The sequence below is a fragment of the Antedon bifida genome, chromosome 6, assembly GCF_963402885.1.
Source record: "Antedon bifida chromosome 6, ecAntBifi1.1, whole genome shotgun sequence".
Lineage (NCBI taxonomy): Eukaryota > Metazoa > Echinodermata > Crinoidea > Comatulida > Antedonidae > Antedon > Antedon bifida.
Window position 1 is genome coordinate 4,483,869 of NC_136231.1, and position 26,991 is coordinate 4,510,859.

Below are 26,991 nucleotides of genomic sequence, written 5' to 3' on the forward strand. Positions count from 1 at the left end.
GAGCGCACTTCAACCTATTCTGTGAATATAACTTTGAGAGACAATTCCATGATGGAGTTGCTGCATGGCCCGAACCGGGAACATTACAAGAATTGGTTTGAACACACTGTCCACTTGCAGATTTTTTTTCTGTGTAAGGCGTCATTTCTGGGCCAACTAGACTAGTGGAAGGTGCCATGTTTTGAATTTTTATGTGCGAGAGTACCATTTCCGACCATCTACCTAAAATTACTTTGCCACAGGCCTCCCATAGTGGGCTCAAATATTTGGTGTCCGAGGACCCTCCCCCTCTATTTGATAAAAATCAAGGATACACCCCTGACCCCGCGACATAAAAATCGTTCCCACGCCCCTGTCTGTAGTATTACACATTCAAAATTGTTATTCTGTGCCTCTAGCCAACTGGCTGTAGGGTTGAAACAATACTTCCTATTGTTTCATAGAATAGGGACGTCCCTGAATAGTATAGTATATATTTTACCGTTATGCAGGAAGGTGTCCCCCAGAATAGGGTAAGGTACATATCAACTGTATGTATGGGTAAGGTGGGATTACAGGGAAAAATAGAGCCAGGGGAAAAACATATAAAACTAACGATTCTAGCTGGATGCATTTTCACTGAATTATTTACAAGGACATTTTTGTTGCATATTGTATATTTAATTCTATTGCTTGCATACTTACACACCTATCTGATTCAGCTGAACACAATCTCTAATATTTTTATTTTGGTTATGTAACCTCTGCTTTACAAAAATATACAAAGATTAAATACAATTCTATATTTCACTCTACATTAATATATATAGATATAATATAAAAGTTTTTTTCAAACAATAATTATAGTTTAAAACAACTGAAAATCAGTTGTATATTTATTTAACTTTACAATTGTATGTACAAAATCATAAATACACTATATTTGCATTATTTCAGTAAGGCTAAATTAGCACGTGCTTAAATCAAGCACCTACGATTACTGGTCACTATACAAACACCTTTATATTTTAGAAAACAATGGTGTGTAGAATAATACCTCACTATTGCTATAGTACTTACAGCAACTACTGTATGTACGAGCTATTAATTAAATATTCAAATTAAATTTAAGAAAATAATGCATGCTTAAAAATATTCCACTCTTTCTGACATTAGCGAGCTTTTGATTTGCTGCTACCAAACGACGTCATGTTAGTACATTGTGCGCATGCAGGAATATTGGGACGCATGTCCTCGCTCCTCACCGTTTGATCCTTTCTCGGACCAGACGATAACTGAAGACACTTCAATTGACCTGATCTAGGCTGGACATCGGGCCTTGGTCACAACAAATAAAAAACTCCCTATAAGCGACTGACTTGTGTGCAATTGGTAACCATATTTCAATTCCACCCTTGCTCTATTAATCAAAATACTGTACGTTTTCTACCCTTGCAATCTGCACCATGTATTTTGAAAACCTGAGTTGGAAACCTAATATTAGTGAAGCTATGTTAAAAAATACCATCATTGGCATAAATAAAACTAATATAATACCAGAATAAATAGAATTAATAAACATTTGGCAGCGATAGATACATTATTTGTTGATGTATCATAAAAACGATTTAGAAAATAATATTTAAATTAAGATTTTAAAAAAATATCTTAATTGTTTAATTGAAAATAATAGCATTTTCAAGCCCATCACTTATTTTCTATAACGTATGGTGTAATTATCTCTTTAATGTGCTTTTTCTTAGTGTTTCAAGACCAGAAATATATTTTATGCAAATTTAATGTATTTTTCATATTGAAAAATGATATAACCTCAAATTTGGATTAGTTTTCATAGACAATGATGCCATGCATTTTGGTCCAGCACACCCTTCTTCACTCATCCAATGTTTTATTCAGACTAAAGATGTATTTTTATTTTGTAAATAAATAAATGTTCTGCTTAACTTGAGATCCATTATAAAAATTTACATATTTACTTTCATAATACATAGAATACAATTTTATAAAGAGATTTTGTTTATTAGTTTTTATTAGACATTGGCATACTCTATTAAGTACCTCTTAATTTTTATTTGTCCAGCTAATTTTATTTAGACATTTGCTGCAATTTCAATACTATGACTCGGCATAAACTTGGTGGTATAGAGATAAGAACACCAGGATAATGACTGGAGGTTAGTAGAATGTTCGAATCCCACTTAAGGTTTACTTGTAAATTTGACTTATGCAGACCAAAGAAATCTAACAACAGGATGCTGAGCTCCGGAGATGAAAGGGTTTATCTGTGGCTGCGACATGATCAGTTCCAAAACCCTTATCAGACACCGCACACCACGGAGAATATGTACATATTACAGTACTGTTGGTATTTTTCGCAGCCAGACATAAGATCAAAGGACTGTTACATGTTCCTATCTTGGCAAGGCAAGCTCAGTGTCCTGTTGTTAGATTGCCTTGCCTACATCATGTAGACAAATATTTAAATTCATGTCTGTATGTATACATAATAATTTATCATAGCACCATTGTTAATGTGAAGTTCTTTTGTCATGTAAGTACTGAACCATCACCACCTTAGCACCAACACAAATGAGGTCATGGCTGAAGTAATACTATGCCAAAGTCTCTTCTAACTTCTTCTGCTACTTAATTCCTACAAAGAAAATAAAATACAGTCGAATAAATATGATTTTGCCAAGAGTGCAGTGTTAAAAGAGTCGCTATCGAATTGAATTTGAACAATACTTTGAATGCCCCAGTTATCTAATGGTTAGGACATTATCTGCATATCAAGCAGAAGGTTCCGAGTTGGAATCTCGGTTGGGGGAACTTTTCTCATTCTACAGAATTCATCATCTTTATCATTTCAAATTAATTAATAATATTTTGTATATCACCAGACAGTTTAGAATTTGTTCTCTGATATTTGTCATGTGATATATTCAAATTTCTAGATTGGCAAGAATGTGGGGATGCACAGAAAAATATTGAAGCGTATAGTATAAAGAATGCAACACGCATTACCTTATATAAATTACTTCAATATTACTATTTAACATAATTATTATAATATTACTGCAGTTATTTCTGTATATATATTCTGGAATAAATGTTTACAGTCCCTCGGGCATTATATTAGTAAACTACAAACCTTTCATGCAGAACTACAAATCTAGATGTTATGTCAGTATATTGGTCTCTTGTATTTCACAAAAATCATTATGCAATTGCCATAGACCATCGTAATGAAAACGCAGAGCGTAATCCTCATGCAAATAGTCAAGGGTGGCTTGACAAAAGTCTAAATAATCGGACCAGTCATCATTACAGTCATCAACACTAAAGGAATAGTAATGGTTGCAGTGAAAGATAAGACTACAACTACCGTATCAGATTCATGATAAAAAATGCTTTGTTAGCTATTATAAAGTTAATATAAGCATGCATTTGTATTTCATGTTAAGAAAAAATTGCACAAGATAATTATCATTTTAATTTCATTTGCAAAACAGGATGTAGTGGTTTTGATTACATTGGTTGATTAAACTAAAAGAGGTTAGGGGTACATTATGTTAAACAGCAATAACATTTACACTATTAGTTTTATGCAAGGAAAGCTATCGTTGTGGTTTACAGAACACATAGAATACAGATCATAAAATTTATATTAATAACATTTGTGTATCATTTTTAGCGTGTATTTTTTAGATGAGCTTCTTTTAAAGGTTTCTTACATTATAATTTTGGGTGAAGTAGAATACAAGATTAAATCTTTTTAATATAATATTACTTTTAATCAAGGATTAGTAAGTTTACTTTTGCTTGCTTGAATGAGCTAAAACTACAAATTTTAGAAAGGCTTTCATGCAACATTCATTCAAAATCAGAATCATAGGCCTACTCACTTGGACATTCTGAGAAAATTGGTAATACTATCAGTTTTCTTGGAAAACCATCCACTTTTTGATCCTTCGCCCTTCCTTTCGACACTTGGAGATTTTTCTCTATTACTTGTTCGGTCAACAGACTGAGTTCTCTCAAGCAGATCGGGCCTACGATGTTTCATATATTGCTCTTTTGTCAAATTTGAACCATCAACTGATGTTGATCGCTTCACAAGCTCTAAGAATGGAAGTCTATCGGCTCTACGGAGACGGGACCTGTTAGAAGGTCTATCAATTCGGGATCTTCTTCCTTGGGGTTCGTTTGTTTCTGTACTACCATCTTTGGAATCTGCACTTCCTTTACGATGCATTTCTTGACCTTCTGCTCCTTTTGAAGACTGACCTTTTTCTTTAGGATTCTTAGAATCACGACTTTTAGAGAATAAAGAATCTGTAGAACCATTTGAACGTTGCTTAGAACTGGAACGTTGCTTAGAACTTGATCGTTTCTTTCCCTTACCAGAATTCTGTGATTGTTTGGAATCAGCTTTAGCATCTTCTCTGTGCTTTCCAGTAAATGACCATCTCTTATTTGTGACACCTTCTGCTGAATCTTTTGAAGACTTTCTTTCTTTGATTGGCTTTTGCTTGGATGATTTACCATCAGTTGGTTCTATTTTTGAGGTAGATGCATTGCGTTCTCGCACACGTCTTTCGGATTTTGTTTCCTTACTTGATTTTTGAACGTCTTGCTTTGACTTTGATTCCTTTCTTTCAACTTTTGAATTTTTCTTTTGCCTTTTTTCAATAGTTGGTTGAACAGCATTTTCATTGATCGCTTTACTGTTGTTGTTATTGGTATTTAAATGTGATTGGTTATTATTACTTTCCTTTGCTTGTGAATTGGTCTTTTCTTGTTCAGTAAGCTTCTCCTGTGAACTTTGCTTACGTTGCCTGGTTCGTTGCACACCAGCTTTGGTTTTCTCTTCACCAGATGCCATTTGAGATACTTCCAAAATTGTCCTTTTAGGTGAAACCTTCTTAGGTGATGGAGAAGATACCTTTTCAGATGAACTTAATGATTTCTCAGATCCAGTTGACGCCCTTTTATCGGTTAATGAGGGTGTTGGTGAAACAACTGATGATTTAGTTTCGCAATCTTCCTCCTCTTTACCGCCCACAAGACCCAATGTGTTGAGTTTATTAATTTCATTGGCGATAGTTCTTGGTGGTGATGGCCTGCTAACGAACCCTTCCTTTTCAAATAGTTGTTTTCTATCAGAAACACTACTGCAGCGTTTAGAACGTTTAATTGGTGATGAATTATTATTGTTTTGATTGTCGATCTTCTTTCCTTGCCCTGTTCGTTTGTTTACAGTGAATGTAACACTCTCCTCTGTTTTGGTGACCGGCTTAACATTTACATTAAAAGGTTGTGGAGATTTTTTATCACTGCTACCGAGATTCCCATTTATCTTCTGATCTTTCTCAGAATTAGAGCTATCGACCGAAACTGTGTATGTAAATACAGATCCATTTCTTCTTGATTTTTTATCTTCTGCATTATTAGATAAAGTATTATGAGATTTTCTTCTTGAAATAACTGGCTTTGGAGAAGGAGATGGTTTTGGCTTCTCTTGTTTATCTGGTTTCTGGTCTTGATTTTTTACAGCAAGGTCAGGAGAAGATTTTCTGTGTGAATCACTTGTTTGCATTAGCTGGCCATATTCAGTCGATCTAGGATCAGATTTTGGTCGTTCAAAATGATCTTCATCGAATGAATTCTCAGTTGTTCGACTTTTCAAACGACGAATGTGAGTAGCGACGGTTGAGCTGTAGCTAGTTACTGGGATTGAACTGCAAGATGATGCTGGCGATAAACTTTGTGGAGTCCCACCAGCTTTAGTTTCATCAAGACTACCCAATGAGAAAGCTTGACTCAATTGTTTAACGCAGCCTACTTTTGGAAGCTCTCGTTTTGTCCTGTACGAACGTGGTTTTAATGAATTAGTCGATGGAGGTGTTTCTGTAATATTTTTAACTACACGATTTTCCATAAATTTTTGCTTTAAATTCTGTACTTGGTTTTCAGTTTGATTAGGAGTGTGATCCTCTGTTTTAGTCGGTGTACTATCCTTTGATAGTTTGGATAAACTTTCAAATGAATCGCGTCGTCTGCTGAACATTGGGTCTTTTCTTATTGGAGTGCTTTGAATGTCATCAGATGTGGCTCTTCTGGCAACAACTTTCCCATTAAATCTCTCTGTAGCTTTTGTAGCAAAGGTTTCTTGCACTCTTCTTTTTTCAGCATTATTTTTCAGTAATCGTTTTATAGACTCTCTCTTTTCAAGGCTTAACCTCTTGTCTGGAATTTCTGGTTTCTGTCGAACTAGATCATTTTGAGCGGCAGCAACATTTTTACCAATATCAACTTTCTGACTTTGAGGACCTTTGGCTAATTTCACAAGTTCTATCTGAGGCTCAATTTTGGTAAGCCTAGAAGGAGAAAGGGGTGCCTCATTCTTATCCTCAGAATCTTTCTCTTGAATGTTTTTAGAAGGCTCTGTCACAGTTTCATTTTTCACAGATTGTGATTGTCTGATGCTTTCAGGTTTACCAGATGGTTGTGTACCATGGGGTTGACAGGAACTCTTAGATATAATATACTGAGCGATTGGAATGGCTGTTTTATCTTGTTTTCCTGACGTCTGAAAAATGTTTAAAAAAAATAATTTTCAATACAACAGACTATTATATTATAATAAGAGTTCTAAGATAGATTTAAACAAAACTAATGTTTAATTGGGACACCATGTAACATAGTAGCGTACAGTAGCTGACAAAGGATAAGTTTGATTAATTGATTTTGTGATAAAATCCCTCCGATGGGACTTGAGCCGTTAAGGCAAGTTCATGGTTAAATAATTAGTCAATGCCCATCGGATATATTGTATCACAATGGATTCATCCTCAAATAGATTTGGGCAGATACTAGATTTAATGCGTTAGTAATATTAAATAACTTTGTTTAAAACTATTTTATAACTTGATCTTTGATTTTGTATAAATAATAATCATTGATATTAAATAAGCAGCAACTTTAGGACTAGTAAACCATTTTCGCATTGTGAAAACATAACCAACCTTTCATCTTTCACCTCATGAAATTAATTAATTAACCATTACACATTTATTATATGTATACAGTACGTGATTGATATTAAGAAATAAGAAAAACAGCAACTTTCGGACTAAAACCAGACCAAATATTATCAAGCTAGATTACCTCATTTCTCTCTACTCTTTCTTCTTCACTCGCAGACAAAATTTCAGATAATCTAATATCTTCAGCTGTAATGCGAAAAACAAGATTAAATAAAAATGATATAAAATAAATAGATAAACAGCTTATAATACTGTAGTCTTTACCTAAATTGCTTGACAACTCATGAAATATAATACAAGAACTTACAGTTGATTAACATGTGCAGCAAATAATCACATTTTTGAATCATTGAGTTTACATAGTATTTTTTAACATTGTTTATTTTGAATTATAAATAAACAAACCTGAAATATGCAATGTTTCAAGAGAGGGGGTACTATCACTTGTCACAACTTCCAAACGAGTTGAACCACTAGATGCAAGACTAGACGCAATACTAACAGGTCGCTCTCGTTCACTAATAACCGTACATCCAGATATCATGCTAAGTGGGCGTCCTGATGTAGTTAGGCTAATAGCTCCATCATTCTCAGTGGCTATGAGACTGACAGGACGATCAGAGCATTTCACAGCTGTCTTGTCAGGGATGTTGCTTTGTGCAGTAGTTGTTGACGTGTCTTTTTTGGTTGCTGCTTTTATCGATACTACCTCCTCTTTTAATGCAGAGTCCGTTAACGTAATTCTCCCTTCATCGTGTACTCTTCGAATTCTGTCACTGTTGCTTCTCTTTTTGTTAGATGATTTCTAAATTTATTAGCAAACAGAAACAATTTCACAATTATTTCATAATATTAAAATGTAATGTGAATAGAAAGTATTGTACTTAGCATATGATATTATATAGGACAATACTTTATTATATACATTAAAAACAATTTCACAATAAAAAATTAAAAATGCAATGTGGATAGAAAGTATTGTCCTTACCATATGGTATTGGACAATACTTTATTATGTACATGATGCAAAAGCCATAGAATCTGTACTAATACTTTTCCAAAAGCTGAATATTCTTATGGGTCAAAATGGCCAAATTGTATCCTTAGGTTGGCCCAGCTAACTTTGTTTGATCTTTATTAAACTCTCACTCATTCTTACCCCTGGTCTTTCACTGGCACAGAAACTGTTTCCCCTTCTTGATCCTCTATGACGGCTCCGCAAGTAGTTGATTTCATTGGCTTGTCTGGTGATTTCCGATTGCAAGACTTTTACAAGACTTTCCCGCTCTCTCAGACTTTCCTGCAAAGATTTCTCATCCCTTGCTTTCTTTTCTTGTGTTGTTTGACACTCTCTGGAAACTCCTGAAAAATTAAATGTGTATATAAGTTTCATTGCTAAACCATATCCTTATTCTGAGGACATTATGTTAGGGTTTGCAAAATGTTTGTGGAAAGCTTAGATATATTTTAGTAAGCTCCACAAAAACTATGCCAGAATTTTACCTTCAGCTTGTTTCTTGACAGCTTCAGTTGGTTTGAATCGTTCCTCCAGTTGCTTCACTTCACTTTTGATAGTGCAAAGCTCTTGCTCCAGGGCAACGCCTATCGATGCATTACTCAGTCGATTTTCATCTGTAAAGTTAAAACAAATTTAACATACATATTCATTTTTATCATCATCATTTAGGGCTGCGATAGTTTTCTTCATGATATGAATGTTAAATAGATGGTGACAAAGTTATTTATAAAGAAGAGGCAGGGGAAAAAAAATTAAGCTGGGTAGAATAGAATACCTATTTACCTAAATGATTATTGCCATTTCAATCAAACACAACTATAATTTAAATCAGTGAATTTCCCATTTTCACTGTCAATGGTTCAATGTAAAAGTTGCAATTGTTCTTATGAAAGCAACGAAGCAATAACAATATGTTGTAAGTGTTTACTGTGAAATGAAACTCTTTGCTTACTAGTTATATCTGTTCCAAGCTGTGCAATTTCCTCCTGCATTTTCTGAATTTCTTCCGTTATTTGTTGCAAATTTGCAGTCTTATGATTTAATTCATTTGCCAATAATAAATTCATCTCCTCTAATTTTGTTATGTGACTTTCAGCTGTATCTACAATGTCCACCAAAATACCATCTTCCAAACTGCCGTTATCATCCAACTTCACTTCACTGGCTGATGTATTATCACTTGCAATGTTCAATGAAGGCACACTGTTCTGAGATGCACTATCTGTAGCTTGGTCAAGGTCTTCTTGTGAAGACCTGCCTGTTAATACTACATCAGGTGATGGTTCAATAACTGGTGATGTCTGACTGGTTGGCACAATATCCAGTGGGGATTGAACAACTGCTGGTGTGGCATGTACGGTGACATATTGACCAACCAGCTCTAAATCGGTAGATGCACTACGTTGTGGTTGAGGGCGCATCATGGCATGATGTTCCGCTTGGCTGTCTGACTTAACCCGAACTAATTGTTTCTTTTTCTGCAACTTTTCCCACTCCTTATACTTCATTTTAAAATCAGGAGTCAATTTGGACATGTCCACTTTTTGACCAACATCCAATTGACCACTATCCCTGTCTGATGAATTTCTTTGTCCATTATCAGGCGTGAGCTGATTTTCTGTTTTATCTTTCTTTGTATTTCTTGCATTGCGGTTTGGTTTTTTCCCAGATTTTCCTGTCTTCCTATTTTTCTTAGATGGTTTTTCTGGAGCTGTATCTGCAACAACAAAAAATAAATATTATACAAATATTATAAACTACTAAAAATTTGGCCTGTACAAGTTAATAGTTTGATGATTAAGTATAAAAAGTTATGAAGTGAATATTTATTTATTTATTTAATTTATTTCAACAATATTTTATGAGGGTGATTCATCCAGTCTGATCATTAGGGACCCTCACAAAAATGACGAGACATAAACATGTGACAATAAAAATGAAATTAAAATAAATAAAATATCAATCTAATATGATGGCATCAATGAACGCAAATAAGTTCTAGACAACAATTCGGCTTAATATTGGTAAAAAGATAAACATTTTTGCAAACATGGCGTATCATATGTATACTTGAGCTGGAAAAAAGTGTTAAAGGAATACTAACAATCTAAAAGACCAGAGACTTGGGGCAAGTCTAGCAAAGTGGGAACAATGGTGGTACTTGGATGAAGAAAGCTTTGGTATCATCAGCCATGGTCTATCTATATATTTTGCTAACAACTGTATATGTTATCACATTACAATTTAATAGATCAACGCACAGTGTGCAATAAATATATGAATAAGGTGTTCGGCTACTTGAATTGATAAAAGAGGAACTGAGAATTCTGTGGTTTAGGCTAGCTAGTAGGACATGATGCTCCCTGCAAGTGTTGGGTTGTTGATGGTATTTATCCAAGCATTCCTAGGATTGCAGCACTGCTGGCATACTATATTGAAAAAAACTTGTAAATATCAAATGCTAGTATAAATTCATCTCCTGTCTTTGCCTTTTTCAACTCTCTCTCTCACTTGAATAAAAAGGTAATTTTATAATATGAGAAGTTTATTTATTATTCAATAAAATAAATGTTTAAACCATGTCAATAAATAAATGTTTAAACCCAAGTTTAATATCATGGGCCAGCAAAAGTGTCCAGTTTTCCAATTTAATTGACAAATAACATTATTTCTTAGGAAAGTGTTACAGAATCGCTGTTTCAGATTGTTTAGAATCAGGTACCAAGAGATGATGCATACGGTACACATGTAATTATGTTTATAATTATGTAGGTTAAAAAACGTGACTGGACTGGATAACAGAGTAAAATGCTTAGCAAAGATGGGCAGGGTGCATTCTACTATTAATTTTGATCTAATATACCAACACAAAGAATTTTAATAATGTTTAAATATCTTGCAACATTGAAACGTACACTGAACTGTGTAGCAAATGCCATCTGTTAAGATTATGCCTATGTACCATGTATTTGACTGATATCACTTTCACCAGGGTCCCATATTGGTCACTAGGCCGATGTGTCATCAGCGTTTTAGTTTTTTTTTTCAGAAAAGATGAAGCTTTATAATATTAAATGACCTTCATGGAAAAATTTCCCACAGTTTTTAGATTAATAGACAAATTGTGTATCTAAAACAATGAATAATTCATGGTCAATTTAAATAAGGCAACATATTTCACTATGTCCATTGACAGTGATACATCAACATTTGATGAAAACTAATTCATTCATTAGTCATCATGGCATCCCTCATTTGTGTCCTTTCTCATTTATGATAACACACTAAACATCAACAATTCTCTAATTTTACAATTCTTGTTAGCTGCCAACTGTCACTGGCAAAAGCCAAGTTTGCTCATGACATTACCAGATATGGTACATGATGATAAGCGAAAGAAAGTTTTAACTGCAAAGCGTCCATGGATAGCCATGGCCATGATGACACATATTTTGACTTTTACCTTGTTGCATGGTAATCATGCGATATGAAACTTTTATGGTAGTAAACGGTGTATGAAACACGATGGTATATTTATCTCCTTTCAGCGACAGATCCAGAATTTTAAAATAGGGGAAGGGGGGGGGGGGGTGTGAGGTTGGGGAAGGGCTTGTGAAATAACGTCTGAACTTAATCTATATCCTATTTTTAGAAGCGTTCCTTGAACTTGGACAAGATTATGCAGAATCTTGACAAGTTTCAACTGGACATGTGTTGCTACAACAGGGTTTAACAGGTGCGTGTCAGGAAGAAAATTTTTTTATATAATCTCTGGACTTAATAAAAGGTGAAGGACAGATTTGGACTGGTCAAGCATTGAAAAAAAAAAGACACTACTATGTGTAATTGAAATCACTATGGGGGTTGAGCTGCTTTTAGTATAAACCTGTTTGTTTGATTATCTTAAAATTTCCAGGCATTTTTGCATGGTCATCAGAAATATTACCATCAATCCAAACAGTACAGTTACACACAGTCCAGGATTATACAGTTTTGTTGTTGTTCTTAGGCATATCCTATCCGTTTGTTGTTTGTATAAACGCATAAAGGTGTTTCAATAAATTGTTTTCCTTTAGGGAAGGTGATGCTCACTTGAGCATATGAACTTTTATAATATTACAGGACAACCAAACATATTTACAGTAAGAAACAACACCTCATATTAAATACAATATCACATTAATGTTAATTCATAAGTTTTAGGCTGACTATTTCACTAGATGACTTTTTGAGTCCTATAAGATCTGATATAGCAATTCCTTTGAAAACTCTATTGGTTCTTAATGATAACACGGTATACTGTTGGTAATTGATTCATAGCAATGGAAATGATAGAAGACCCATCACTAAAGATATCTGAATTTAACACAACAATACTGTATACTTTGTACATAATTCTGTTCTATACATTATAAAATGTCATTATTAATTGTACTAGAGCTTTTGGCATGAGGACGATTATGTGCGCTCAGACACACGTTTTTGTTATATGCGAGATATCTGTCACAAGCCAGTTATCATGATAATCCTTTGGGATGAGGGTATGCCAAAATCACAACGATAGCCATCAGCACCGAACAATCTTTACTTGAATCCTGAATCAATTTAATGTTTACTGCCAACTTCCATCAGATATCAAATATGAATTTTAAAAGAATGAGTATTATATATAGTATGTATCAATAGGGTCATATTTATTATAACATTTTTCTGAAAAAAAGTGCAAAACAACTGCATGCAAATTGCAAGGAAAGATTTACAGTTTAAAAGGCTGGGGTTGTCTAGGAGGTGGATAATTGACAACATTGGCTTTAACTTTTAAATCCACTCAAATTGACAATTGAGGTCCCTCTCCTTATTTGGTTAAATTGTATATAAATTGAAAGATATTTAGTAAGCATAATAATTGCTATGACTAATATAAGATTGTTTGCCAGTATAATTCAATTATAGTTACAATAGATGATGTAATTTGATTTGAAGATAAAGTGTAGTCGATGAGTGGCCAAGCCAAGGGGTGTGGTGACTGTGTTTCAGGGATGTATCCAGGGTTTTGGGTAGAGGAGGTTTAGCCTTTATTAGATCCAGGTTACTGCAAACTAAGAGCATACTTAAAGTCACAAAAATAAGTTTAAATTGTACAATAGTAATACTGTATCTGTGTGTATGTGTTAAATGAAAACTTGTTCACAGACTGTATATTTTGTGGTTGTGCACAGATATACTAGGGAGATTCCCTCAATGATATTTGCTTTGGTTATATAACAATTGGATATACCTATCTTCACAAAGTAGACAATGGCTTTTACCCATGCTTGTAGTGGTATACAAAATTGCTAGCAAACTGCTTGCCACCTACTATTTTAAATAGCTATCCAAAAAGTTAAATTATGCTACGAGGCAGACTACCTACTACAAGAATAATAGCATTAACAAGAGAGTAAATTAAATTACATTGAGTTAATAACTTTAAAAAAAAGTTATAGCCCTGTAAACTATGTTTATATATTACATAGCCTATGTAAATACGTGAACGTGATTGGTTGAAACTGCGTCACATGACTACCGCTGCGAGGATCGTAAATCGTATATATCCTCGAGAACGATGATATTGACCGATTAATTTTCGCGTAATTATCGTGTCCCCTGTCATTAAACATATACATTCTCGAGTTCGATGATATTGACTGTGTAATTTTCGTGTGGCAACACTCGCGTTTGCCGATAAATAAACAAAAGTCATCTACTGGATTTGAACTCGGGTGGAATTGTCACTCCATCGCAAGACAACGCTTCCACCGTTGCGCCACGCAGCTTGCTTGAAGAAATTATTCATCTAAACTATTTAAACTATGCATACATAGCGCCCTCATTTGTTATTAGTCCTCCCTAAATGTGATGAAACACCGTTTGTGATTGGTCAATACTCACGGTAGTAACCTAGTAACTAGTACGCGCTGAACATCCGGAGATTCGGCTCCTCGAGAGAAGACGATGAATTGTTTATTCGGCCTAGGCCTACCTGATTATAATATTATTATTAATAGGCTTATTGATGGAAATTCTTCTGTTAATTTAAACGACCTAGGCCTAAGTGAATATGTTATTGCCAAGGAATCATTAATTAGTAATTATCTGTATATTATTCTTCGCAAGGTAAGGTGTCTAGGCAGGAGGCTTGTTTACATTACATACAATACAAATACTATAGAATAGGAGGCCTAGCCTAGCTTCACCCAACCCAGCAGACTTGTTCTTGGCTATATAATATAACAGATATCGCCTTTTATATCGGTAAAATATAAGATTTAACATCCCCTCGGGATGATGTTATGTTCTCGGGGAATTATATATCCCTCAGCTGCCGCTTCGGGATATATATATTCCCTCGAACATAATATCATTCCCTCGGGGATGTCAAATCTTATATTTCACCTCTAAGCAGGCAATATCTGTATAATAATAGATGGTGACAGGTTGATATAGGCCTATAATTAATTTAGGAGTTAGTTAATTAATTTTGCTATGATATGTTTAAGTTAAGTTTACTTAAATATTTTTAAAAATGAGTTGAGAATTGGCATAGTATATTAAGTTGGTTAATGATTCAATTTAAACATAATTGCCTACATAATGAAATAATTATTGGAATGTGAAATTACATGAAGGTATTCAAAGTGATTCAATTTACTGTTAATTATATATTTTTGTATTTGATCACTAGTTGTGAGTGGCATCATAGGTGGGAATGGAGTTTGCTCTCACAGCAGCAAGTTTGATCTTAAACTAACTGTAAATTAGCATTTTTAATTTTCAGTTCGAGTATTAACTGCGGATTCTGATGAAAAACTATGAAGAAAAGTTATCCCCATCCTCATGATCAACAAGATGTAACTTGTAAGATGACAATTGTTTTTCCTTGTAAGCAAATATAAATGTCATATTTGGAGGGGCAGGAGGTTCTTCACAACGAAATAAAATGTCAAAATAAAATGTAATATGATGAATGCCAATGAAAATCAAAGTTGACTGAGATTTGTATGTAAATAAAATACTGCAGTGAAGCATAGACTTCTTGGCAGTCTATCCAATAAATAAATTATTGACTTCACTGGTACCAGGAAGATGTAGATGGAAGTAAACGCTGTAAATATTTCATTTCATAGACAGATTATTAATTCATGTGAGCTTATATGTTGAACCTATCACGTATAATGGTAAAGATTATGATTAAAAATTAAATTTTCAAAAGTAGGGTAATATGTTATTTCCATTTGCATGGAAGATGATAACATGCTTAACTCACTGGCACTGCTTGTGTTTCCACTTAGTCTTTTTTTATCCCATTCTTTCATCAACTTGTTGAAATCAACCGGCAAGCTTTTCTGTAGGCTTTGTATCGGATCAGGACTGTTGACTGGAAGCTCTGCCTTATCTGGTAATAATAATGGGGGGAATATTTTTATTTAAGCACTGATATTTGTTGAATAATTGCTATTTACCATGCGATTTATTAGAAAGAAAGAGATTGTTGAAATAGAATAGAATGTTGAAAATGAAAGTAGTGGAAAATGACAGAGAGAGAATAACATTGAAACTGAATCAGAAAATAACAAGGATGAAGTTGACTAGAAACTAAAAGAAGAAAAACAGTTTGAAACTTTCGTAGATTTGAAAGGATAAAAATGAACAATGAAACGAAACTAACAATCACAACGTGATTTAACTATGATAGATAGATGATATAATAGAATTATCTTCTGATTGTTTATGTGACAAGAAATGAAAGAAAAAAAAAAGAAAAGAAAAAGATTTTTACTACATAAACAAATTTGATTTCAGAATAAATTGATCTTAAATGAAAGATAGATAAAAGAGATATAAACATAAGTTTAAACATTGCAAGAAATACTAAAACAATTCAATATATGATAGTAATATACAAATCAGTTCGTGCATAATTCATTCCTTGAAATAGACAAAGCAACATTGAAATTTAAAAAATACAAATATTGTAAAAATTCATTAACAAGAAATAGGACAAGAAATACAATACACAAATTGCTTTTCTCCCAGGCATTTCCAATAATAGGCTATTATTAAAAGGAATGTGGTGATTAGGCTAAAATATTGGAATTGGCCAACAAAAACTCTTTGTGGTATCTATTGGATTTAACCCAGGAATTGTACTACTAGATTGGAAGTTGGTCAAGTAACTATAGCCGTAAGCTTATTGTAAAGTCTGCTTTAATTTCCACCTAATGCAGCCACCCAAAAAGCTTTTCTACTTCTTTTTCCTACTCAAATTTGGTAATGTACTGTAGTTGTATTATATACCATTGTCCTGTGATGTTGAAATGAATGTAGCATTTAACAGTGTATAAAATAATGTGCAAGTATGCCCTCTATATGTTATACCTAGAAAATTGATAAACGACAATGTGTGATGTGTTCATGCCCAGTGGTGTTCACCAATACTGTAATAATACCAAATATGTACAATATAATGTTGTGGTTGTTTTATCGAAAAACAATTATCTGTGAGAATTTTTACATACAAATAGGCAAAGTTTTTTGTAAATGTACTATGCAAATGTAGGTATAAACAATACCCAGGGAGTTTAAATCTACCCTAGGGAATATTAAAGCAATATCTCCCACATCTTGCTCTAATTTAATGGTTTGAAGTGTATCAAGTATGTCATGCAAGATTATAATAGATTATATATTGTACAACATTAGTAAGTATAGTATATTCTTGACAGCCTATCATGTAAAATCAACAATTGACATGTACCATGTGTACACAGTGCAAGTGAATGTATGTATGTGTAACTTCAATGTATCTAGTGCATCTGTTTCCCCATGTGTAAAAATATGCACTCCATACAGTATTGTAGGTAGTGTGTGCATGAATATGGGGCCTGGGGTGGGGATAAAAATAGCAAATGAAATTATCAAAATGTGCCTACACTTACTGTATAATGTTTTTAACATTTGGGGGATGGGCCTTGATCTACCTTTGATCAAGAAATCATGTCTCCTATGTATGGAGACCATAGAACAGAATAAGTATACAACATGATGTACAGATAATGTGCAAAAAATGGATGTGCAGTATAGATGATGATGTGTATGTGCAGTATAGATGATGATGTGTATGTGCAGTATAGATGATGATGTGTATGTGCAGTATAGATGATGATGTGTATGTGCAGTATAGATGATGATGTGTATGTGCAGTATAGATGATGATGTGTATGTGCAGTATAGATGATGATGTGTATGTGCAGTATAGAATGATGATGATGTGTATGTGCAGTATAGATGATGATGTGTATGTGCAGTAAAGATGATGATGTGTATGTGCAGTATAGATAATCGTGTATGGATTAAACACAAACAAAACATATGTATGTGCTGTAGTAAACATATAAGAAACAAAATGTATGTGCAAATTGGATGAAAGTGTCAAAGTTTATACATTCTTGCAACTTACAATATGAAAACTACAATTATGGATACAAACAAATATTTTGCATGCAAAATAAAAGGACAAACCCAAACATGCTCTAAAACATTTTCAGTTAAATATATTGATCGATACTCTGAATGAACTTATTGATTAAATCCAGTGGAAACTTTCTATCAAATCAAATTTTATTATGGCCAATTTAATTAATTCCCCAGAATTTGTCTGCAATTTTACCAACCATGGCATGATTATGAAAAGTCTGTACTCGATATTATTAAATTAAATAATGTATTAATTTTGTTCAACATCTTAATTTTGATTTTTTGTACGTTTGAAATAATCCAAAATGTTTTTGTTCATAGTTTGAATTAGTTTAGCATGAAATCATTTTCATTCCATAAGGTTACTTTGCATTTATGTGCGAAATAAAACAAACAGAAAGTTATTAAAAATCATGTGGATGTAACTATGAGCGTCTGTGTGTTGGCATGCAGTGACACATTCGACCTTATGCACCATGCATCCATTTACAGACAGACAGACAGTCACTTTACTTACGGACATTGTCAGGGACAGAACGAGCAAGGGCCTGATTAGTGTCGCCAAGGGCAACATACCATGTGGTCGAAGGGAATTCTATTTAAAAACAATCAAACTAAATGGTTAACAATTCTAAATGGTTTACACCAAGAAAGTCAAATTATTAGTAATGAAAACCAATGTTTAACAACATAAACAAAGGTTATGTCAGGTAACATAGGTACTGTACTATGATCCGTATTTAGTCCGTAATATTTAACCTTGGATGATAACATATCCTGTTGTATTATGTACAATGGGATGTATGTTTTTCCTCCAATTAATGTCATTTTAACAACAAGTGTGTACAGTAAATCCTTAAAACCCATGATGAAGGCCCTTAGATGAGATTTCAATAAAGAAACTAGTTATTTAAGAATTTTACACTGTTGATTGCCACCATGGTTGCATAGACTTTACTCGCTCTTAAAAGTTCTTTTAAGTGAATTCCATTTTAAAGTAAAATTACTTTAACATTCTGATAGGATTAAGTAAAAATAAGCTTTGGTATTAACATCTGAAGAATAGTTCCAACATTCCAATGGATTACAATAACGCGGCTAAAAATAACAAATCTCTTTCTGTTGATAGCTACCAATAATATTCAGTTAGCAGGATTATCGATTAAAGATAATTAAATTATTAATTTAATTTTACTAGTTAAAAATGTATTTAAATTCCTGTACTGCTAAATTTCTATGATGAAGGTTCAAATTCAATCATTACATTATGTACAGTACCTAGTATATTTAGGGAAATTTGAGACTTCTTTATTGTTCTTAATACACCAAAAATTGTTTAAAAAAGCCACTGAAAATGATCACATATTGTTTGGAAACTGTTAAAATTTATTTTCTTTTTTTTGCCAGAGCAGCATTTATTTTTTGGTTAACATTTTAAATAGGATAGCATATCCAGAAAATAAAATTTATCAAATATCTTACATCTTTGGTTTTCCAATATTTCTACATACAAATAGACAGATTAGAGGTAAACAAAATATGTTCATGAATAAATTAGTTTAATAAACCAGTTAGACAAAATGATTAAATTAAAAGCCTGCATTTCTGGTTTTCAGTCTATGTGTTTGAACTTTCTAAATGTATGAATGTGATAAGAACATCTAATCAAATTAAAATAATTAAATTTCCTGCAATACAATTAATTATTTGACGCTTACATCACTTAATTTTGAATATTTACATCAATAAATTGATAAAACATCTAAATGTGCTATCAAATTAATTAATTTAGTTGTAGTAACTGGTGACTGTAAAACATTGCCGAAGAAATTATCAAAGTTACCAGGAACCAATCTTTTTTATTCAAGGTTATTTTATAAAATTATGAAAATATTACATGATGGAGATGATGCATAAAGTGATTCAAAAGATGTTTGTAGATAATAAAGTTATGTTATTAATGCATAATTCTATATGATCATTATATAATGAAATGTTTTGCACTTTTTGCAATATATTTGTGTATGTTATTGTTACTATCATCAGAAGAAACAAAGAAAAGAGGGGAATGGACTTGCTTGCAGTTTTTGCATGGTGGTGTGGATTTGTAACAGATAATTATGTAGATATGCAAGTAATAATACAGTTATTATAAAAACAGGTTTTTATTTTAAAGACGTAATACAGCATTGTACTTAACTCTGATACTTTAAATTAAGTGTGTGCAATACTGATAAATTATATGCAATTTCTAATGGAAATTTGATTTTTAAAACACAGGCCGGTTTAAAATTTTGAAAAAAATATGTAACAATTTGTACTATTGAAATATCAATAAAAGAGTTGGAAAATGTATTGTTCTTTTATTTTTTAACTATTATAATACATGGAGATACGGGAGATGTTCCAAGAACGACCTCCAGTCAAGGTCTTGATTCCTTGATGGGATCTTAAATCAGTGAATTCTTCTCTCAGTTCTTAGACTTCGTGCTGTCTTCACGACAGTATAAAAGGAAATGATGATGGTAATACATGGGAGGGAGTGGTCCGGGAGGACGATATAGCGGACTGTCCCATTAATTAATTCCTCTTTTCGTAATTGTTTTACACTTTATGGAAAAGGGCTACTGTTGGGTTTATCCAGGTAAGCAGGCTTTAACTATTATAATAAATGGAGGTACATATCACTTCAAGATGGGCCTCTAGGAATAAAATCCTCTTCATACAAAACATGTTGATTTGGTTATATTCAACATGAACTTCTCAGACAGAAATTTAAATTAAAATAATGCAAAATATCATAAAAGCAAACACAACATATAAAAGAAAGAATACTGATGTTGTTCATGCACTATATTACCTTTACTTAGTTCTGTCCCAGTGGCCAGCGTTACACTTTTACCAATTGGTACCTCTCTGGTACTTCCATTTAACTGTGTATCACTCTGGCCTGGTGGTTTATTGCGAATAAAATGTTTTATATGATCCCATCCAGACGTAACTACAAATAGAACAATATTCAGTTGAAAACTGTACATGCTTGGGCTGACTCAAAATATTTTGTTTCTTACAAAGTCTGCTTTTATGAATGCATTTAAAAATAATAGCAACCAATTTTTGACTTCTTTTTTCTAGCCGGCCGCAGCTTTTTAATAAAGCATTTTGAACTTCCAGCTGGAGTGACTTTATTATTTAAAATAAAAAATACTAAATACCAACCTTTTCCTCGCTTTTCATTTGATTTAGATTCAAGCGTACTTGAGGAAGCCAACATATCCGATGACGCACTTTTATTTTCAAGAAACCTTCTTTGCTTTTCACGGTTTGCTTGTTCATGCTGAAGGAATCCTGCCTGTATATCTGGTTGTGTATCAGATTTTCGCAGCTGACTATTTTTCAGTTCTTTCTCGTTGTACTCAATCGCATCAAAGGATAACGTCCGTTTATGACCGCCGTAATCAGGTTCGTTTTGATCGTGTACGACACAAGACTGACGAGGGAGGTTGACTTTTTTATGTCGTGGAACACGTACGCCGGGTTCTCGTCTTTTTATCGAAGACTTCCTAGGAGATTCTAAAAGTTCATCATTAGAACTAGTTGAAGGGTCGCTTTCTTTAGTATTAGAGAATCCATCACTATCTAACCGGCTTAATTGTTTATCAAACACATCTTCATCAGAGTTTTCACTTTTCTTCAAATCAGAATGATCAAAGCTAGCATTTCCACTATCTTCAAAATGTTCATTTCCATTATAATTACTGTCTTTTTTATTTCTTAATTTGTTTACTTTACTATCATCCATTTTAGTACCTTGCTTTCTATTTTTTGTTATCTTGTGTACAAAATTTAAAAGTCCTTTTTTCCCCTCATCATCAAGAACCCTACCATGTGAGTGACTTCTTTTAGAGCCAGTGATTCTTGCTGCTGATCGTCCCTTACGTTTTGTATTATTCCTCTCCCTTGCCGAATTGAAATCCTCTCCCGCTATACTCTCTGGTTCGGAAACAACCTCTTCAGATTGCTGGTAATAGTCGTCATAATTGTCATCAAATCTCGTAAACCTGTTACAATATTTTGTATTTACATTTTCATTGCGTAATCTTTCCAGATCGTTCATTGCTATATGATAATTTGCATATTCTCTCAGTTTGGCATTTTGTTCCGTTAATGCACACATTTGTTCCATCATTTTAACAAGCCTATTCAATTGCTGCATGCCCTTACCATTGTCTGTATTCAGAACATGGGAATTGGAATTAGGTCGTGTGAATGGTACAGGAGTGTTTTCCGTTAACGGATCAAGGCGAGTAGACGACGATACGGATGACGAATCCAACGATTTCTGTCCCGGTGGGGATGCATTTTCCAAAAAGTTGTTATACAACGATTCAAAATCGCATGACGATTTATTTGGCATATTTTCTTTGTCTGATTCAGAAGAGGTAGAAGGTGCACTTGTTCCGTTTGTCAGGGTAGGTGCACCCTTTGTTCCTAACCCAACATCAGCCATCTTGATTTAAATTCAAAAACACTGCCTGACTTGACTATGCAAATAACATCTCACTGTTAATCTGTGAATAAAACAAATAAAAACATAAATAAATATTAAATATATATTAATAATCATATATTAATTTAAAATTTAAAAAAATGATAGGTATTTAATTTCATAGTCTTTCAACATTCATATCAAATGCGTTATCAGATTACTCCCAATGTTAAACTACAGTACATGATTGGACAAACACGACAGTACTTATACGAGTACAAACCAGCTAATAATTTTATACAATTCACTTTTAACGTCGCATTATATACTAATAGTGAATATAACTCTCTGGTGCAGAGCACTTTAATAGTTCAACTACAGTAATTATTGAACGGCAAACTTCAAACAATAACCTGAAAGAGCAGTAGCTCAATGGAAGATACTAACAAATTAGAAACAATTCCCAATACTAAATTTGTATTATATACAGTCTATTTATATATGATTTAATGAATCGTTTTAAAGCTAATATATAGTGATAGTATAGATAATATGATAGGCTGTAACAAACTAACATCTGTTATTAAGGCAATAATGATTGCAACTTTTAAGTTAATCTAATACAGCAGTAAACGATACATCAACAAATTTACCATATATAAACTTAATAAAGTACAAATTAGATTCATCAAGTACAGTATCAGTGTATCTGTCATATTTATTTGACAAACAATATCATGAACTGGATATCAACGCTAAGAAATTCCATCCATATTTTAAATATTTGGCCTCTTATCAATTTCATAAATACATGCTTTTAAATCTATCCCCTCATCAACAACATTCAAAATGATGAGCATACAACATTTTCACAACATTCCCAGTAGATTTGAAATGACATACAAACATTCTAGGCCTATGCTAGCAGGAATAAACATGGGGTTGAAACGTGCTGATCCACAGATAAACCTGATTGTACCCCTTGATGTGGTGTTGAGCACAGCATGATGTAATTCAACAACTTGTTATGTATTTTGTATATAGACTTGTTTACTGGTAAGAACAACTGACAGTCAGTTCTCAATAATGTTTAAACATTTTACTATACTCTGGGTCATTGGCAAGATCATGGATGTTCTACATACTGGTATGATTTATAATGATCAAAATGTACCTTTCAGCTATCAATGTACAGTCAATTCATACATTAACGAAACATCACTGACTTATTAAGGTCAAATATGTGTAGTGCTTCCTTTCCGAATTTTCCTATCTACAAATCCATGTCCTGTTCCATTTATGATGACACCTTCTTATATATTTTTTCATAGAATAAGAAACACCACAATTCATACATTAACAAAACATTACTGACTTAAGGTCAAATATGTGCAGTGATTCCTTTCCGAATTTTTCTATTTGACAATCCATGTCCTGTTCTATTATGATGACACCTTCTTATTAGTTATCCGCTTAGTAGCGGATAACTCCTTGTTATTGTAGTGGATCAATATTTTTTTTTTTCTGTATTATTCTTATTTCTTTCCCGTTTTTTTGTGGCTCACGTATCTCTAAAATGTGTAAACATAACATTTCATAACTTTTACAACATGTGGGCATTTACGTGAAGTTGTGCACCTCCTATTTTGAGTGACGTCAGAGTTGCGCAACGTGACTTACGCGCGATTTTATGATTTTTAATGATTGATCATAGCTTAAAAACCAAGCGTAATTTTTTTTTTACCCTTTATGAAAATTTAAGTCATATCAAGGGCAAACTTTTAGTTAACTAAAAATGGCGTGTTTTACAAGAAGTTACGCGCGCACGCGCATTAAAAATTTTAAAATGCGCAAAATTAATTTCTAATCAACTTTTTACGCCATTCATGACATTTTGCGCATGTCAAAATTTCCCACGCGCGCGAACAATTTTACGCGTGCAGTGCGCACGCAGCATGAAAATCATGTTTTTTTCTATTAAATTGTGATTTTCCAGCCTTTCCTAGTCATTTTTAAAAAGATTGACATTATTTCAAATTAAAATGACGTCATACGTACACGTTGATTTAGACCATTTGCATGCGTTTTAGTTGCAAAAGTTACAAAATATTGTCAAAATTATGCCTATTTTGAATCTATTATAGCTCCTCAGGATCAACCGTTACCCCCGAGTTTTTTAACTTAATATGTAAGCAGATATGTTGTAGATATGAATTTTTTTTCCTTACGGATGTTGTGACGTCATCGTATGGCCACACAAATGTAAAAAATAGGATTTTTGTCTCTTTCGTTATTGCTCATCACATTCAATGGAGCACATCACGCTTATCCGTCTTCCATTTTCTCCGAGATTTTAATATTATCTAGGTCAATCAACTATCTTTCGCATGAGTTAAAAATATTTTAATTTTTGTAACGTCATTATGCCTAAAAATTTAAATTACGTGGGTCATTAATTTTATCTTTACAGTAAATTTTAATCTGTTATAGCTCGTAAGAATAAAATGTGATAATCACAATTAAAACGTTTTCTGGAAGCTATTGGATTGTAGATACGAATTCATGTGAACATTTTGTCAATCAGATGTAGTAACGTCATCATATGGCCAGTTGAATAAAAAAAGTCGTATTTTCATATTTTGCGTCATAGTTCATCACATTTAAAAGAGCGCACATCTATATTTTACGTATCCAAATTTCTTCTACACGCTAATATGTTGTTGCTGAGATAATATCCTTCCGAAATTGGTATTTTAGTGTTTCATTTTGATACCGTCGCCATGTTAAAAAATGGAATAAATGGCGGGTCCCGTAATTTCACCTATTCTACACTGTATGTAATATGTATACAGATTATACTGTTTATACTGTATATACTATATGACACAAAATTGACAGAATTCAGCACTAACAACATATCATATTCTTCAGATCAGGTCATAATGCCATAATCTTTTTCTGGGTGCAAAATTCTAACGTATGACGTGCACGTGGCGTTTGTTGTGCGGATAACTAACTCGTCAAAGTGACGAGTTTCATGTCTAGTATATTTTTTCATCATGGAATAAGAAACACCACAAACTGATCCACTGCTCAACCCACCATCTAGATCCACTAAATATATTTGTTTGTGAATGAGAAAAGCTTTAAAAACTTCTGAGTACAGTATGAATCATTTGAAAACTTTCCTATAAATATGCAAAACTCAGACATTAAAATGAATCAGCAGAGGCAATACAGTATATGGATTACAAAATGTAAATTAAATAGGTTAACACAGCAAAAATTGCTCTGGGAAATTCATCTTCTCAATGTTCTAATACTATCTAACTATGTACAGTAATGTGCTTTTGGGTTGTAGAAGAATTAAAAATTGGCTAATTTTAGTGAACAGGTGAAAGTTCCATTGCCAAAATAAAATAGTACCCACAGGGATAGGAATCTGATTCTGAACTTGGCTCATCATTTAGACCATACTCAGACTGACCTGGAGGAATAGTACACAAGTATGCACTATGGTATATGGTGGGTACACACTTTATTTGGAAAACGTACAGTACTGCACAATAATGTACACTTTTTATGTTCATAAAGTCCACTGAAAATATATGATTGTACACTAGATAAATAATAATTAAATATAAAATGAAACATACAGTCAACTGCCAAGTGAAATCCTGATTTTTATTCATTTGCTCAAATCAAATAACAAGAAATTTTGCAAACTTGGTGTTAATATCTTTTAGAATCCATCTGCAAGATAACTCATCTACTCTCACTCAGCAACTGATTCTTATGAGGATTAGTTACGGTCTACTCTTCTATCTCATTAGAATAATAGGTTTTAATTTCCTAATTAGTAAAGGTTTTTTATTCTAAGTTGATGATATTTGCAAAAATATTCCCATGGCAATAATGATATATGAAGCCTAAATTAATTGGTATAGTAAGAATAGTTACATTTGTTAAACCAAGTAGGAAGCAAACTAATTCCTCCATGCTTTGAAACCATACAGAAAAGATTGGTTGAACAGCGAGAAAGTTCTGGTAGCATTAATCCCTTAAAGCTTTACCAGTATGGGTTACAGTCAACATAAAGCTCTTTAATCCTCTCTCAACAAGAGATAATCTCTCTCAACATCTTAGCTTTTCTATGAGATTTACTATCAGTAACAGTAGTAGTAGTCTTTTGTTTTTTAGTAGGAATGTACATTTCCATTTTTTTATTTCTCTTTTCTATTGTTATATTTTGTTTCTTTGGACGCACCTTCACAAGTTGAAGTGTGCCAGTGATAAAAAAGTGCAGTGCCAATAAATTATTATTATTGACAGTTAGACAAAATTTAGAATAACATTTCCAAAAATTAAATCCAAAATTAAACATTAATTAATTGGGAAAAAATTACCAAATGTTTATCATCAACAGCATTAATATGAACATCTGTAAGGACCAATAAATCTGAATGGCTAAAATATAATGATCATAACAACCACTATTATTTTAAGTATTGAAAATGGGAATTTACTAAAAGCGCTGCTAAAAATAGTAATGATGGTGACCATATTATAAGATCTTAACAAACTCATTACAGCTACCCTTTGTGTACACTTCAAAGAGGTCAAAACGATTAATTAGACGAGATGTGTATGTTTAAGAAATAGTACAAATATCCATGGACATTTTAATTGTCATGAATGTAGGTGTGTTGTAGGGTCAATAGAAATGGTATTTTATGTGTGTAGTTTGATTGTGATTTAGAATATGAACAAGTAAATTTGCCCTAGGTTTTTCCAATCACCTTAAATTTAATATAAATATATTTTTAATTTATATATTTACAGACCTGTAGTACTTTATTTCTTAATATATAAACAAATTTGTTAGAGTTCATTGCCTTTTTTAGTTTTTGCTTGTTATA

The 26,991-nt window shown here is 32.9% G+C and overlaps 1 protein-coding gene across 2 annotated transcripts in view; it reads right to left on the reverse strand.

Annotated features, from left to right (window-relative positions):
• Nucleotides 1–645: 645 nt before the first annotated feature.
• LOC144844305 (uncharacterized) overlaps nucleotides 646–26,991 on the reverse strand; it is a 59,572-nt gene continuing 33,226 nt past the window's right edge. Inside the window, exons 3-13 of one of the 2 annotated variants that reach the window (XM_078701147.1) lie at nucleotides 20,803–22,154; nucleotides 20,444–20,584; nucleotides 15,374–15,502; nucleotides 9,020–9,784; nucleotides 8,553–8,681; nucleotides 8,209–8,411; nucleotides 7,455–7,854; nucleotides 7,171–7,235; nucleotides 3,906–6,592; nucleotides 3,152–3,339; nucleotides 646–2,653 (exon numbers count right to left, since the gene is read on the reverse strand). In XM_078701147.1, the coding sequence (XP_078557273.1) occupies nucleotides 3,180–3,339; nucleotides 3,906–6,592; nucleotides 7,171–7,235; nucleotides 7,455–7,854; nucleotides 8,209–8,411; nucleotides 8,553–8,681; nucleotides 9,020–9,784; nucleotides 15,374–15,502; nucleotides 20,444–20,584; nucleotides 20,803–22,093 (5,970 nt within the window). In that variant the 5' untranslated portion in view covers nucleotides 22,094–22,154 and the 3' untranslated portion in view covers nucleotides 646–2,653; nucleotides 3,152–3,179. The remainder of the gene's footprint in view (nucleotides 2,654–3,151; nucleotides 3,340–3,905; nucleotides 6,593–7,170; nucleotides 7,236–7,454; nucleotides 7,855–8,208; nucleotides 8,412–8,552; nucleotides 8,682–9,019; nucleotides 9,785–15,373; nucleotides 15,503–20,443; nucleotides 20,585–20,802; nucleotides 22,155–26,991) is intronic. The other variant, XM_078701148.1, reaches the window with a different exon arrangement.